We start from the raw sequence: 14238 nt of genomic DNA on the forward strand, positions 1-14238 counted from the left end.
CACGTTCAACGGCGTACTTACATAGAACTTCACGAAATTCAGTTGCTCCACCATCAAAACATTGTCCCACATGGGTAATCCCATACGCCCGTTGCGCCGACAAAAACGTCTTCGATTTGTTCGGACAGTATGTTGTTAATAAGTCCATTTGGTCATCCACACAACCATTCCGACTAGCATCTCGAGAAATTACCCCATCCTCCGTGGAATCCACCACACCACAATTACCCCCCACACCAACACTACTTTCTTGAATGAGGACCTCAATGTGATTTATTCCAAACGACTTAGCAAGGCACAACATGTTTTGAATATCGTCGTTACTATCCACCTTAAACTTCTTGTACCCGGGAACATCGAACACCAAACACACCGCACCTGGTATCAATCCATCAAACTTTGCACAAATATCATCAACAATCTGTACGAATGACGAATCCTGATGCAACCGAATAAGAACATTGACTAAACCGTACGAACACACTAACAATATCCCTCCATCCATACCTGTGACACATTTGTTGAACCCATTACTATGGCAACATAACCAGGAAAAAACATAACAAAAACACCTTTTCTTTCCATTAATTTGCTGTAATTAATCGATGCCACCCCACTGAAAGATCACAGACATTGGGGGGGAACAAAATAAAATAAACCAACACACACTCGTTTTGAAAATGTTACCCACAGCAGTGTAAACACAGCAATCCAACACCCCTGCACTGTACAGTTACGTTGCCACAAAAACAACAGCCAACCGGAAAACTAACGCCCACCACCGGGAAAAATGGTGGCCACCGTTTCGGCCTCCAAAAACCAATGGTGAAAAACAATGTCAATGAAGGAGAACCATGGTAATCAATTATAAATGATGAAAACAATGGTAATCAATAACCACGCAATGTTAATCAATCAAAAAACCAGTACAAAAATTGGCCATCAATGAACATGGTACAAACCGTTTAAGGACAGATTACAGAAATGGTGAAAACCAATGTTAATAACTAAAAAAACCCACAAACCATTAACATTACGTAACCACATACAAAACAATGAAAACAATGAAAATGGCAGTCACCGTATTCTGAGCGGAAATGGCACTCACCGTGATTGGACTCTGAATAACAAAGAAAACAATGGTAATCAAACCCCAAAATTGGTTAACATTACGGAACCAATAGCATGTTAACAGAAACAAACATGGAAAGGGTATAGACGTCAAAACAAATAGAATCAAATCACACCCCCAAATCTCTGCCACTAAAATAGGACTAAATGGTATAGATAAAAACTTACAGGACTAAATGGTTTAACTTTTCTGTAGATAGGATTTATGAGTAATTTTTCCATCAATGAATTAGTATAACTTTTTTTCATTATGAATGAATTAGGTGTCAATTAATGGCTTAATTACCATCAATTAATACTAAAATTAATAATAGTATCAATTAGTATAATTTTTTTCATTTTTTCATTATGAATGAATTATGTGTCAATTAATATGGCTTAATTACCATCAATTAATACTAAAATTAATAATAGTATCAATTAGTATAATTTTTTTCATTTTTTCATTACAAATGAATTAGGTGTCAATACTAATTAATATAAAAATACTAAAATTAATACTAATAATACTAAAAATACTAATAATATTATTTAGGCCTCGTTTAGGAAACGACCGATTTAGTCATAAAATTATTAAAAAAGCCAAAAAACCAACAACCTATACAAAAAAGTCAAAAATTCTCTTTTCTCTCTACTTTTTTCACATCTTTTCGTAAAAAGTCAAAAAATTATTCCAAACATACTAGTTTTTTTTACATCATGTTTTAGCCAAAAAGTCAAAAAGTTACTAAAAAGCATGCTCCCAAACGAGGCCTTACTGTGTAATTGTCTATTTTGCCCTTATATGATATAAAAATGATTATTTTGTCATTTTTATAGTTTTAATTTTAAAAAAATTATTTCATTAATAAAAGTTAATATAATTAGTATTACAAAAATCATTATTTTTATTAATAGTATCAATTAGTATAAAAATATTTCATTTTTTCATTATAAAATTAGTGTCATTTATTTTGTCAATTATATTTTTTCATTTAATAGAAGTTATTTCATTTTTTTATTATTTTGTTTTGTTTTCATTAATATCAATTATAACAATTGTTTTTTTTTATATTATTATTACAAAACCAAAGAAAATAGCAAAGAAGTTATTTAATTGAAATAAATTTATATTTATATTAACTGAAATAAAATTGTGCAATTTATTTAATTTTGTTTAATTTATTAATTCATTACAATTAATCATTATTATTGTTTTTATTATTTAATTTTAATTTTAATTTTTGTTTTTAATTATTATTTTTATTATTTTGTTTATAATTATTAATTTTGTTTAATTTATTTAATTTTTGTTATTTTTTTTTCTTCTCTTCCATTCCTTCCTGAACCATTTGTACGCTGCCGGTGGTCTGCAACCTTAACCACCGCCGCGATCTGGAACTAGGAATGGCAATGAGGCGGGGCGGGGCCGGGGACTACACTCCCTGTCCTCGATCCTTGAAAGTTATATACGCCCCGTCCCCGCTCCCGATCCCCAACAGGGACTCATAGCCCGGCCCCATCCCCGCTCTCGATCGGGGATCGAGGATCTCCGACCTCGAAAAATCCCTGGTGTTTTTTTTTTATCTATAAAAATCTTTAAACATGGATTAAAATATATTTGTCAACATATTTTCCAATTAAAAAAATTCTAACAGTGAAATTGCATATTACATCCTGTAGAATTGAGACAGTGCCATCCTGTAGCATTGAGATAATGAAATTGCATATTACATCCTATAGCATTGTTATACACAACCTGTAGCACATCCTGTAGCATTGTCATACACAACCTGTAGCATGTGAAATTGCATATTACATCCTGTGAAATTGCATATTACATCCTGTAGCATTGCCAATTAAAAAAATTTTAACAGTGTCACACACAACCCACACACAAAACATTGAAACAGTTCCATACAAAACCCACACACAAAACATCCTGTAGCATACAAAACATTGAGACAGTGTCATCATTGAGACAGTACCATACAAAACTCATAAAATAGCATCCTGTTTCTCCAAGAAAATTTAGCAGCCCATACACAACCTACACATACAAGAAAATTCAACAAGTAGCAAAGAGAATAATTAATCCCAAGCACAACCCGCAAGCAATAGGTTACCCAAAAAATTGAAATTAAAAAAAAAAAATCCATTACAACATAAAAAATCAAATCCATTGTTTCTCCAATATCCATACAAACCACACAACAACTTCCATCATCTCCTTCAACTTGAATTCCTGTTAAATAACAAAAGGAAAAAAACAAATAATTAATATTAATAATAAAATGTAAAAAATGTTAACAATTAAAACACAAAAGATGACAACTAACACAAAAGTAGCACATGACTGATCCGACTTGATCTCATCATCATCATATATAGTTGCATAGCCCACTGATTCCAATGTTGAATTTCCTAAAAAGTAAATAATATAAATTTAGTATTGAAATTATTCCATGGTAATATAAATAATAAAAGTGAAATAATAATATATAGATTTGATGAAATAATATCTTTCATCTTTGCACCCCACAACCAACTTTGTGCACACATTAATGATTCTAATGTGTTTGGATGAAGTCTACTACGATGTGGACTCACCAACCTTCCACTAGTACTAAATGCTAACTCATAAGCAACAGTGGATACAGGAATAGTTAAAATGTCCCTAGCTATTGCCTGTAAGGTCGGATACTTTGGTCCATTAGCTTTCCACCAATTCAAAACATCAAAACCTGAAGTTCTTGGCAAAACCTCATCTTCTAGATAATGGTCCAACTCTGATCTTACATTCTTCATTTTTTTACTTCTCTTTCTACTAACAAACAAATCAAATTCCGAAAGGGTCTCCGTAACAATTTCTGGATGAGTAGAAGAGTCACCAACAACATCGATCTCCATACCAACTCGGTGCTGATACTCTTGCAACAAATCATAACAAATATGACGAACCCTATCAACTTCATCTTCAGCTTTGTCTCCATAAAGTTTTTCAAAATAAAACTCCAATACACTCATCTTATACCTAGGATCAAGTACAACTGCAACTCCAATAACACCATGTATCACTAACCAATATTTATCAAAATTTTCCACTATTTTTGATGCCATTGTTCTGATCACTTCAATTTCCCAAGAGAGCCATTGAGATAGTGTCATCCTAATCTCACATAAAGCTGGGAAACAAACATTGGCTGTGGGATACTTTGTACCAGAAAACAACTCAGTGATAGAAAAAAAATCTTAAACCTCCCACTAATCTCTCTAGCAAACTCTCATTCTTGCTCAGTTGGCACAGTCTTATATTGGGGCTCTCTAATTTTCAATCTAGAAAAGACATCCTTATACAATAAGGCTGTCTGAAGCATCAAGTAGGTTAAATTCTACCTAGTTGCACAATCAAGTCCTAATTTCTTAGTATGTGGAATACGCAATTGGTTGACTGTTTCTTCAAATTTTTCTAGTCTTTTTGGTGTTGCTGTCCAATAAGCTACACTCTCTCGAATTTTTTCCACACCAACTCGTATGACATCCAATCCATCTTTCACTATCAAATTCAAAATATGCGCACATCAACGCATATGAAACAAAGTACCACCCAACAAAAGCGATGAATTACTTAACTTATCCATCAATATAGTAATCATGGCATCATTTGTGAAGCAATTATCAACAGTAACAGTCGAGATTTTTCTATCAATATTCCAGTCCATCGTACACTCAAGCAAAGTATCACAAAGAACTTTTGTGTGTGGACATAGAACATAAATAAACCTAAAATATGATATTCATAAACAAGTATTAATAATATGCAAATTGAACTGAATAAGATATAATTTTTAAATGATTTGTAAATTTACAAAAATATACCTCAAAATGAGACTTTGCAATATCCATGAATCATCAATAAAGTGTGCAGCGACAGTCATGAATCCTTTTTTTTTATTGCTAGCAGTCCACATATCAGTTGTGATTGCCACCCTACTTTTATTATGCTCCACCAAACTCAATGTCTTCACCCTCTCATAATCATAAATCTTTAAAATATCACTCTTTATCATATTTCGAGAAGGCACTTTAAACAATGGTTGAAGTGCTGCTGAATATCGTTTAAAACCAACATGGTCTACAATAGAGAGAGGATATTCATGCAAGATTATGGCATGTGACAACTCTTTCGTAGCAAAATCTTGATAAAAAATATAAGAATTCATTTTTGGACTCTCTCTACTAAAGTTGTTAGTTAACACTTTTTGCCTCATGTTCATCACTTTTTTCCTAGTACAACTCTTATGGTGATCATGCAAATGCCTAGTTCCATTTTTTGAATCACCTCCAAGATGCTTATTACAATAATTACATATTGCCTTCCACACCCCATTGACTTGTTGTTTTTTAAAATGTTCCCACACAACACTAGGTTTTCTTTTAGTTCCTCCACAAGTAGTATTAGACTCTTTTTCTAAATCAATAACATTTTGATTAGAGAGAGGAGACGGTGAGTTCATAGGTGCGTTTGTAGCTGGCGATGAATGTTGTGACACGTCATTCTCAAATGGTACTTGAGAGTTAACGGGTACTTTAGAGTTAACTGGTGCTTCAGAGTTAACATCTGAAATTTTTAATCTTCATAAAAATAATATGGATTGAATTAATATTAACAGAGGCAACATAAAAGTAGATTACTGGAACTGAGAAACAAATTAATAATAACTAAGCTAATGGATTGAATTAATGGAACTGAGAAACAAATTAACTAAACATCAATTTTCTTTTTTCTTTCTCTGTTTTCTTTCTTTTAGATGAATGGAATTGAATTGGGACATGTACCAATAAGATCTTCAATAATATAAAAAATTAACTTCTTATCATCTTCAATAATATAAAATAAACAGAAAGAATAAAATACAGTGAAGATAAAAAATTGATGTTTAGTTACTTAGTGAAAGCATCAATTTTCAATGATACAATGAAGATAAAAAAATTGATGATTAAGAAAGAATAAAATACAGTGAAGATATAAAATAACTACTCATCATTTTCAATAATATAAAAAATTAACTACTCATCATTTTCTTTCTCTGTTTTCTTTCCATTTTCTTTCTTTCTTTTAAACAAATTAACTCATCATCTTCAATAATATAAAATAAACAGATCTATATTTTTTGTTAATATTTTTTAGTGTACAAATTAACTAAACATCTAATGGAAGCATCAATTTTCTTTCTCTGTTTCTTTTCTAAACTATGTTAAGAACAACTAATTTCTACACACAAAATAACATCATCAATTTTCTTTCTCTGTTTCAATAATCATCAAATAGACAGATGATATAAGTTATCAATAATATAAAATAGAAAGATCATCATCTTAATAGACAGATTATCAATAATATAGATAGATTATCAATAATATCAACAGATCAATAATATAAAATAGACAGATCTATATGCATAACAAATTCCCAACAGATCAATAAACAGATCAGTCGTTATTTCGAAGTCATTACTTATAAACAGATCAATAAATAGATCTATATATAAAATAGATAAATCTATAAATTTTGAAGGAAAAAAAAAAAAAAACAGAGGTTAAATCTATATATAATATACACTCAGATATATATAATATATATACATATATGTAAACCCTAGAACCAAATCCCTAGAGAGAGAAAGAGAGAGAGAGAGATACCTAAACAGAGAGAGCAGCGACGGAGGAACGACGGTGACGGAGAGAAAGCAGCAGCCTCTTTGTGTGTGTGTGTGAGAGAGAGGGACGGGGAGGCAAAACGGTAAAGTGACAGAGGTGAGGCGGTAATGGAGGATCGGTGGCGACGGAGGATCGCCGGTGAGAAGAAAGGCGCGGTTGTGAGAAAAAGAGAGAGTGGGAGACCAAACCAGTAGTGGCGAGCGAGAGAAAGAGAGGAGCGAGCGGAGCAGAGCGCTGTGTGTGTTTGAGTGTGTGTGTGTCTCAAACCCTAAACAAACACAAGCACATATATATTCAGGGAAAAAACGATAATTTTACCTCGGGGACTAAGTGGGGCGGGGCCAAGTCCGGGTCTGAAACACCTATCCCCGTCCCCGGCCCGGATATCATCGGGGTTGAACTTTTGAATACCATCCCCAGCCCGTCAGGGACATTTTTTGGTGAATAACCACTGAATTCGGGGTCGGGTCAGTTTCAGATTGCCATCCCTATCTGGAACGGCAGAGAGGGAGTGTTGTCGCTCGCCACCGTTCACCGGCCTAAACAATGCTGGAGATGGGAATTGGTTCGTGAGAAAGAGAGAGAGAGAGAGACGACAGTAGGACGACGACAATCTGGTTCAGATCGCGATGCGTATAGTTTTGCCTTGAGATCGCGATGACGACAAGCTTCCAAACCAGATCTTCTAAACCAGATCAACCCAGATCTTCATCTTTATCAACGAGCTTCCAAACCCTATCGACCCAACCACAGATCGTCATCTTCATCAACGATCTTCATCCCGTTGTGTCGATTGCATATCTTCATCTTCATCGACGACCAACCTAGATCTTCATCTTCATCGAGAGAGAGAGAGAGAGCACCACCGGAAATCACCTCCACCACCAGAAATCGCCAATCACTCTCTGAGATGAGTGAATAGTTTTTGCATTGTAGTTTATATAGTGGCCATTTGGTAATATTTGAGATTGATGAGGGGCATTTAAGTCATTTTGCCTCTCAATTTTAGCTTCCCGGTTAAGCTGTTTGAGAAAAGTATCTCCTCCCCCACTCAAAGAATAATCACTTTTTTGACTTAATTTAAGCTAGAAGTTGGTCACTTAAGCTAGACCAAACACTCAAAAACTATTTAATTTAAGTCAAAAGCTGAAATAAACTGATTTTAAGCTGTACCAAACGGGACCAATATCCACTATAAATAAATAATAATAATATCAATCCTCTGTAACGTACCTTATTTGGCAGTAAGCATAATTCACTTGATCTAGTTGAATGCTTGACCCGTTACCAAAGGGAACTCACTCTTCTCCGATTGGTTGTTAGACGAGATGGTGATGTGTAGTCATTGTGAGTCCTGATTTGAACTCATCTCGATAATTTAAATTATTTAATTTGTAGAGTTTGTTGAATACATCATTCATATAAAAAATTACGTTAATCGGATATCTATAGATATTTTATTAGATCTCATTTCCGTCAACGACATGTATAATTTTTAAAATAAATTGTGACAAAAATGTAATCTAATTAAGTTGTTATCGATATTTGATTACCATGATTTTCGTATAGGGATGATATATTTGATGAACTCTACGCATTAATTATCAATATGATTCAAGATTAAGGCTCAAAATGACCCGATAGTATCCTCCAATCCAATAAAAGAATGGAGAGGAGCCAACTTCTTACCAAAGACCAATAATGCTTACATTTTGTTGGCTTTTTTGGCTTTCGAAGGTTATTTTTGTAATTGTGAGCATGCCAGTAAGGATCAATCAGGCCTTACAGAATGTTAATTGCCAACCAATTATCAGACGATTGTGTTTTAGTTCTTTCAGCCTCAATGAAGAAGACTTTTACTGGTGGCTTAGTTTAGGAGAATTAAGCAAACAATGATTAAATGAAGAACAATTGCAGTATTTCATTAAGTAAAACGAAAGATTTACAATGATCCAATTCAGCCTCGTAGAGGTTTACAGCAACAATTTACTTGAAACTACTCCTATGAACGAAATGCAGTGCAGGAATTTTAAAGTACAGAAATACAAAGAACAGGAAATGTAAAACTGGAAAGGAAATAAAGTAGATAAAAACTGAATTTTTGGATCTGAGTTTGGGGGGTTTTTCTGGGGCCTTCTCTGCTATTTATACTTCTCAAGAACAACCATCAAACTGCACTTCTAACCGTCGAACCGCTCCTCCATGATCGTTGATCATGTTGCCTTATAGTTAGCTCCGCTATGCCAATATCTACAGTTAGGCTTCCCTCCTGATTTTGAATTTGAATGTGAGTAACCGTTGAAGCCACATCACTTTGCATCTCTTTGCTGATCCAGTGCTACGCAAATCTTGTAAGAACCAATACTAACAGCCACGTGTACGATCACGATCGAAGACTTGAATAGTCTTCCCGTATTGCCCTTATTCTACCATGCGTTGAATTGTAATTGGTTTATACAAAATATGTAGCCGGCATTACCCCCCGCACTAATATACTCAATACTTGGTGATATCAGTGGATCAAGGTCTTTATCCACGTCTTAGAACATGCATGGGCTTTGCATTCTTCCAGAAATGCAACTATCATTCATCATTTGCATTAAATTCTCTTTTAATCCTTTGAACATCCCCACCATCTTAGTATTCAAACAGACTGATACATCTTTTATGGCCAAACCAATTCTCTCTTCTATTATTCGAGTATATGAAGAGTCATCTGATGATGATGTTCTTCCTCGAAAGAACCTTCATGCATTGATTAGCCACCTTTACCCACCTCCCTATATTCAAGTCATAGAAGCTTTTGCAAACTATCAACCTTTGGATTACGCACCAGCTACTCATAATTCTCTAACCCAAAATTTTGCAAAAATGGACATTGGAAGCTCTTCTTCTAATTCACAATCTTCTGCATGGGATGAGGCTGTGGCTTCTTCTTCCTCTAGGGCTTTTGGTTGGAGAAGCTGGTAAAAACCTGAGGCATATGAGTTAAGGGAATGAGTTAATCATCACTTTGTCGAGTTCACTAATCCTCTAGAATTCCCTTCTGATGCTCGAAGTTTAGTGGTTTATCCTTACGTGCCCATCGACCGCCGACGCAGTTTAGAGGGAAATCTGCTTGTAGCATGGTACACATCCTTCATGCCTACAAAAATAGTACAAGCTACCCGACGCCCAGAAGAGGCACAAGGGTATAACCCATCGTTCTTAGCCCAGAAGGCGAGGCTTTGCTCTTCTGACTGGCTTGATTGTGTTAATGCCCCTCAGTTTCCTCCTTCTTTCGAAATGGAAGCTTCTACCTCCTCCTCCGCAAAATTCCCACTAGATGGAGAGACTGAGGCTTACCCTCTTTGCGGACAAGGTTTTTCCCCCCTATAAGCCTCCACCTCCCCTTACTCCAGCTCAACAAAAGCAAGCCCAACTTCTTCCTGCGGCCTTTGTTCACTTGTCTTTCAATGTTCTTGAAGACGATGTTCCTCTCAAGAACTTTCGATGGGCTTGTGATGTTATGACTCGGGGTCACGTCCTCAACCCATCGCCCAAGCAGAACTCCAAATGTTTTTGGACCAACTCCCGTTGCTTCCTCATTGGCACCGGACTTCTGTGGCCACCACCCAATCTTTAAACCAACTTTCATCCCTTCGAGTTCATACCCAGTACGATGCAGAGAACCTCATCGAAGAATATGATGACTTCAACAATAAAGACTCTGCGTACTGGGATGACTTGGATATGGATGAGCTGGAACAAGGGTCAAAAGAAACAGCGATTGAAATAAAGGCTGAAGAACTCTTTTATCAAGTAAGAGCACATCAACTTCAGCAGCCAAGCCTGGAGAAAATGGAAGATAGAATAAAAAAAGAACAGAAATTTATTGACCATAGCTGGACCAAATTCCATGATCTTGTTATTTATTCTATTCCTTACTTTTATGATCTTGAATTTGTACCCAACGAGGGCCTTTTGATGTAATTGCTTTTGTTTCAATACAGCTAAGACTTTTCTCTTTGTTTGGCATGGTTTGACTTTATCTCCGTTTGTCTTTACAAGCAAATTTAGGGCTTCGAACTCAACAATCTCATCCTTCAAATCTAGATTCAATCATCTCAAATGAAACACTGAAAAACCAACATGAACTTTTCCAATTCATGAAATACATTTGATAACTTTTGCTGGTTTCCATTTAGAATCAGCGCTTCGAATTTAACAATCTTGCCCCTTAAAGCTTGTTTTAATCATATCCAACATATGGTAATATGGTTAGTACGATCAATCAATTTTAAATTGACCATTTTTGCTTCAAACAACAGTCCATACTTTCGAAAATATGGAAGCCCCTCTCGAGGGCTGCACTGTTTTAATCCGAAAAAGTAATTTTTTCTGTATATTATCAAACAAACTACTAGTTTTGACACTTCGAACAACAATTTCCATCTTTAAGGGATCTCAAGTTTTGCTTCGAAGGATTTATTCTCACTAAGAAATCCTAAAACAAGCTTTCAATCATGTTGAGGTAAACAAATACTTGAGCATTCTTGCATCCTTAGGCATGGAATGTGCTTCGAAGCTGGCTTCCTAGTTTTGAAGTTGTTTGTTATTTGACTTTTGCGCCAAAATTTGGTTTCGAAGCCAAATATGTTATTTCCAAGCTGACATTAGTGTTTGAGATGTGTTTCCCTCCAAAGTTTATCAATATTGAGGGAAACTCTTCGTATCTGTACTTTTAGTACTTCTTTACGAATTCCACGATATATTTTCCAAACACGAAGGTTTTACACCCCTTTTTATTTCATGTTTTGAATTCACTCGTTTGCTCAACACACAAACCCTTCCCTTCTATTAACCCTCTCTTCCTTGCTGCTTGCAACCAATGGATTCTTCTTCAGTGAAAGTACCGTTTGGCGAATGTATAAGCCCAACCATGGCTTTGAAAAGATGTATTGAGGAAGAGATCGCCAAATTCACAACTGATGGGTCAAGTGCCATAGACGGACGCCTCTTTGTTCCTCGCCATAGCGACAAACAAGAATATGTCCTAGGTCCTATCTTTCGAGAAGCTCTCGCTCAACTTCCAGCTTTATACCCTCGTTTGGAGGACCACTTTCTTCTCTATGAAGGGGGGCTCGACTGGGGAAATTGGAGAATGAAATGACCTCACCGTTGCTGGCCGACATTAAGGGCTGAGTGGGAGGAATGGTATGACAGAGTTGTGCCTGCAAGAGAATGTGACCTGCAAGAGCTTTGTATTCTTGACGCCCTTCATCTTTCCAGGTTTATCATTCCTGAAGACCCTTTTTTGATTCCTGCCGCTCTTTGCTTTTGGAACATGGCTTTTAATTTTTTTCAGTTTCGGTGTGGCATGATGGCCCCCACCATTCTTGATATATGCCATCTCTTAGGGCTTTCACCACTTGGTACTCCTTTTACACCCAACTACCAAGACCTTTCTGTTAAGTTTTCCCTTCCACCCTTAAATTCCTCTTTCAGTGATTTTGTAAAGGCTGAAAATAAAAGGGAAGGCCTCGTGAGAGATCGAGAACTCTTTTCCTTTATTTTATACTGGTTGTGTAAATTTCTCTTTTGTACATCATCTCAGCGAATCATGCTTGAGTTCGCTCCACTTGCGAAGGCCCTTGTTTTGAAGAAACTAATAGCCTTGGCCCCTTACCTTTTAGGCCATGTCTATAGAGCCTGCTCCCAATTTTGTGAAAGACCTCTCGACATCAATCAGGGAGGCCCTCTCTGGGTGCTTTAACTCTGGCTCTTTGCATACTTTACTGACCTGCATCCTAAGTGCTTGAAGTTTTTAGTTCAAGACCCTAGCACTTACGGAGAAAAGTATGCTAGAGGTCTTCTTTATCTTGCTTCCTTTGCCTACTACCTCACCTTTTTTCATCAACTTTCTATTTCCCCAGCGGCCACCTTCTTTTGCCCCTTTGATGCCAACAAAGGACCAACTTGGCTGCAAACATTCTTGGCTGATAAAGAATGTTCCATCCCATGACACAAAGATATGTGGGCTTCCATTTTGTTGCTGAGGGAACTGTTCATTGGTACTTTAAACCCTCGGGCCTACAAGTGCATATCTGAGGTATATTGCCCTTCTCAGTTTGCCAGACAATTTGGGCTTACTCAAGGAATTCTCATTCCACTCTGCAATCTCTCGAATGTCCATCTCACAGCCAGAGATCTAAGAGTGCCCAAATCCAAACTAGAGGAGGCAACATTTAAGTTGTTGAAAGACTTGAGTGAGTTCAAATTTACACCCTTCATCCCCTCTAGTTTAGCTTTAAAGAGATTTCAAAATTGGTGGACAGCCAATATGGAAGTGCATCTAGCTATACATCCTCATGATTTACTGATAGGACTAGGTGTGCCTTCTAAGGCTAAACCAATAGCAGTCGAGAACATTTCCTCTCTTTCCACAGCTGCCAAGACTGTTCCTGCAGCCTCACCCCCTTCTGCTAGAGTTACCAGAGCTGCTTCGAAAAAAGGTATGTATTTTCAAGTTTCTTTTCTTTTAGACTCTTTTGTTTGTTTCCTTTACATTTATACCTCTTGGTGTAGGGTCTCCACAAGAAGAATCTCCTAAGAGAGCTGAAGCTCTAGCTACTCTCAAAGACAAACATCAACAGAAAAAGAAAAGGAAGTTAATACTCACTCCTGAAGAGTCTGAATCTCAGATGAGAGAGAGATTGAGAAAGAGCAGGAAATACCATTACAGAGAAAAAAGAGAAAGAAGATGACTGCCTCTCTTTCTAATTTGGTCGAAGACCCCACTCATGAGGCAGTTGTCAAAGTAGTAGAAGAGGAACTCACTCTTGAAAAGTCTGAATCTCAAATTGAAGAGAGAGAAATTGAGAAAGAGCAGGAAATACCATTACAGGGAAAAAAGAGAAAGAAGATGACTGTCTCTCCTTCTGATTTGGTCGAAGACCCCACTCATGAGGCAACTGTCAAAGTAGTAGAGGAGGAACTCACTCCTGAAAAGTCTGAATCTTAGATTAAAGAGAGAGAAATTGAGAAAGAGCAGGAAATATCATTACAGGGAAAAAAGAGAAAGAATATGACTGTCTCTCCTTCTGATTTGGTCGAAGACCCCACTCATGAGGCAGCTGCCAAAGCAGTAGAGGAGGAACATTCCAAATAAATAATTGTTTTTCAAAGAGTTGAGAAAAGGCAACAGCAACAATTACTAAGGGATGAAGCAGCTGCCACTGATGCAATCCAAAGGGAAACAATGATAAGGCAACACACTGCCGGGCATTATTCCCTTCGTAATTCTCCCATCATTGCCACCACATCTGAAACCAGTAATTTCCTTTCATGTCTCCACTTTCTTTTCCCAAATTGTTGATATTGAGACTTAACATTGTTTTGTATTTCTTCTTTTGCAGCAACAACTAC

At 36.3% G+C, this 14238-nt stretch overlaps 1 protein-coding gene across 1 annotated transcript; it reads right to left on the bottom strand.

Annotated features, from left to right (window-relative positions):
- Positions 1–4502: 4502 nt before the first annotated feature.
- LOC145791967 (zinc finger BED domain-containing protein RICESLEEPER 2-like) lies at positions 4503–5180 on the bottom strand. Its single transcript, XM_082872431.1, has 3 exons — positions 4990–5180; positions 4715–4893; positions 4503–4666 (listed from the first exon to the last, which is right to left on the bottom strand). The coding sequence occupies exons 1-3, from the start codon at positions 5178–5180 to the stop codon at positions 4503–4505; spliced, it is 534 nt and encodes a 177-aa protein (XP_082728557.1).
- Between the last annotated feature and the right edge of the window lie 9058 nt (positions 5181–14238).

This window comes from Camellia sinensis, chromosome 5 (genome assembly GCF_055761805.1).
Source record: "Camellia sinensis isolate YWXY chromosome 5, ASM5576180v1, whole genome shotgun sequence".
Taxonomy (NCBI): domain Eukaryota; kingdom Viridiplantae; phylum Streptophyta; class Magnoliopsida; order Ericales; family Theaceae; genus Camellia; species Camellia sinensis.

Bases quoted from the DNA above. Each gene is read 5' to 3' on its own strand.
- LOC145791967 (XM_082872431.1), bottom strand. From the start codon at position 5,180: ATGATAAAGAGTGATATTTTAAAGATTTATGATTATGAGAGGGTGAAG. The intron at 4,894-4,989 runs GTATATTTTTGT...ATCATATTTTAG, and splicing joins TTGCAAAGTCTCATTTTGAG to GTTTATTTATGTTCTATGTC. The intron at 4,667-4,714 runs GTACTTTGTTTC...TGAATTTGATAG, and splicing joins TTCATCGCTTTTGTTGGGTG to TGAAAGATGGATTGGATGTC.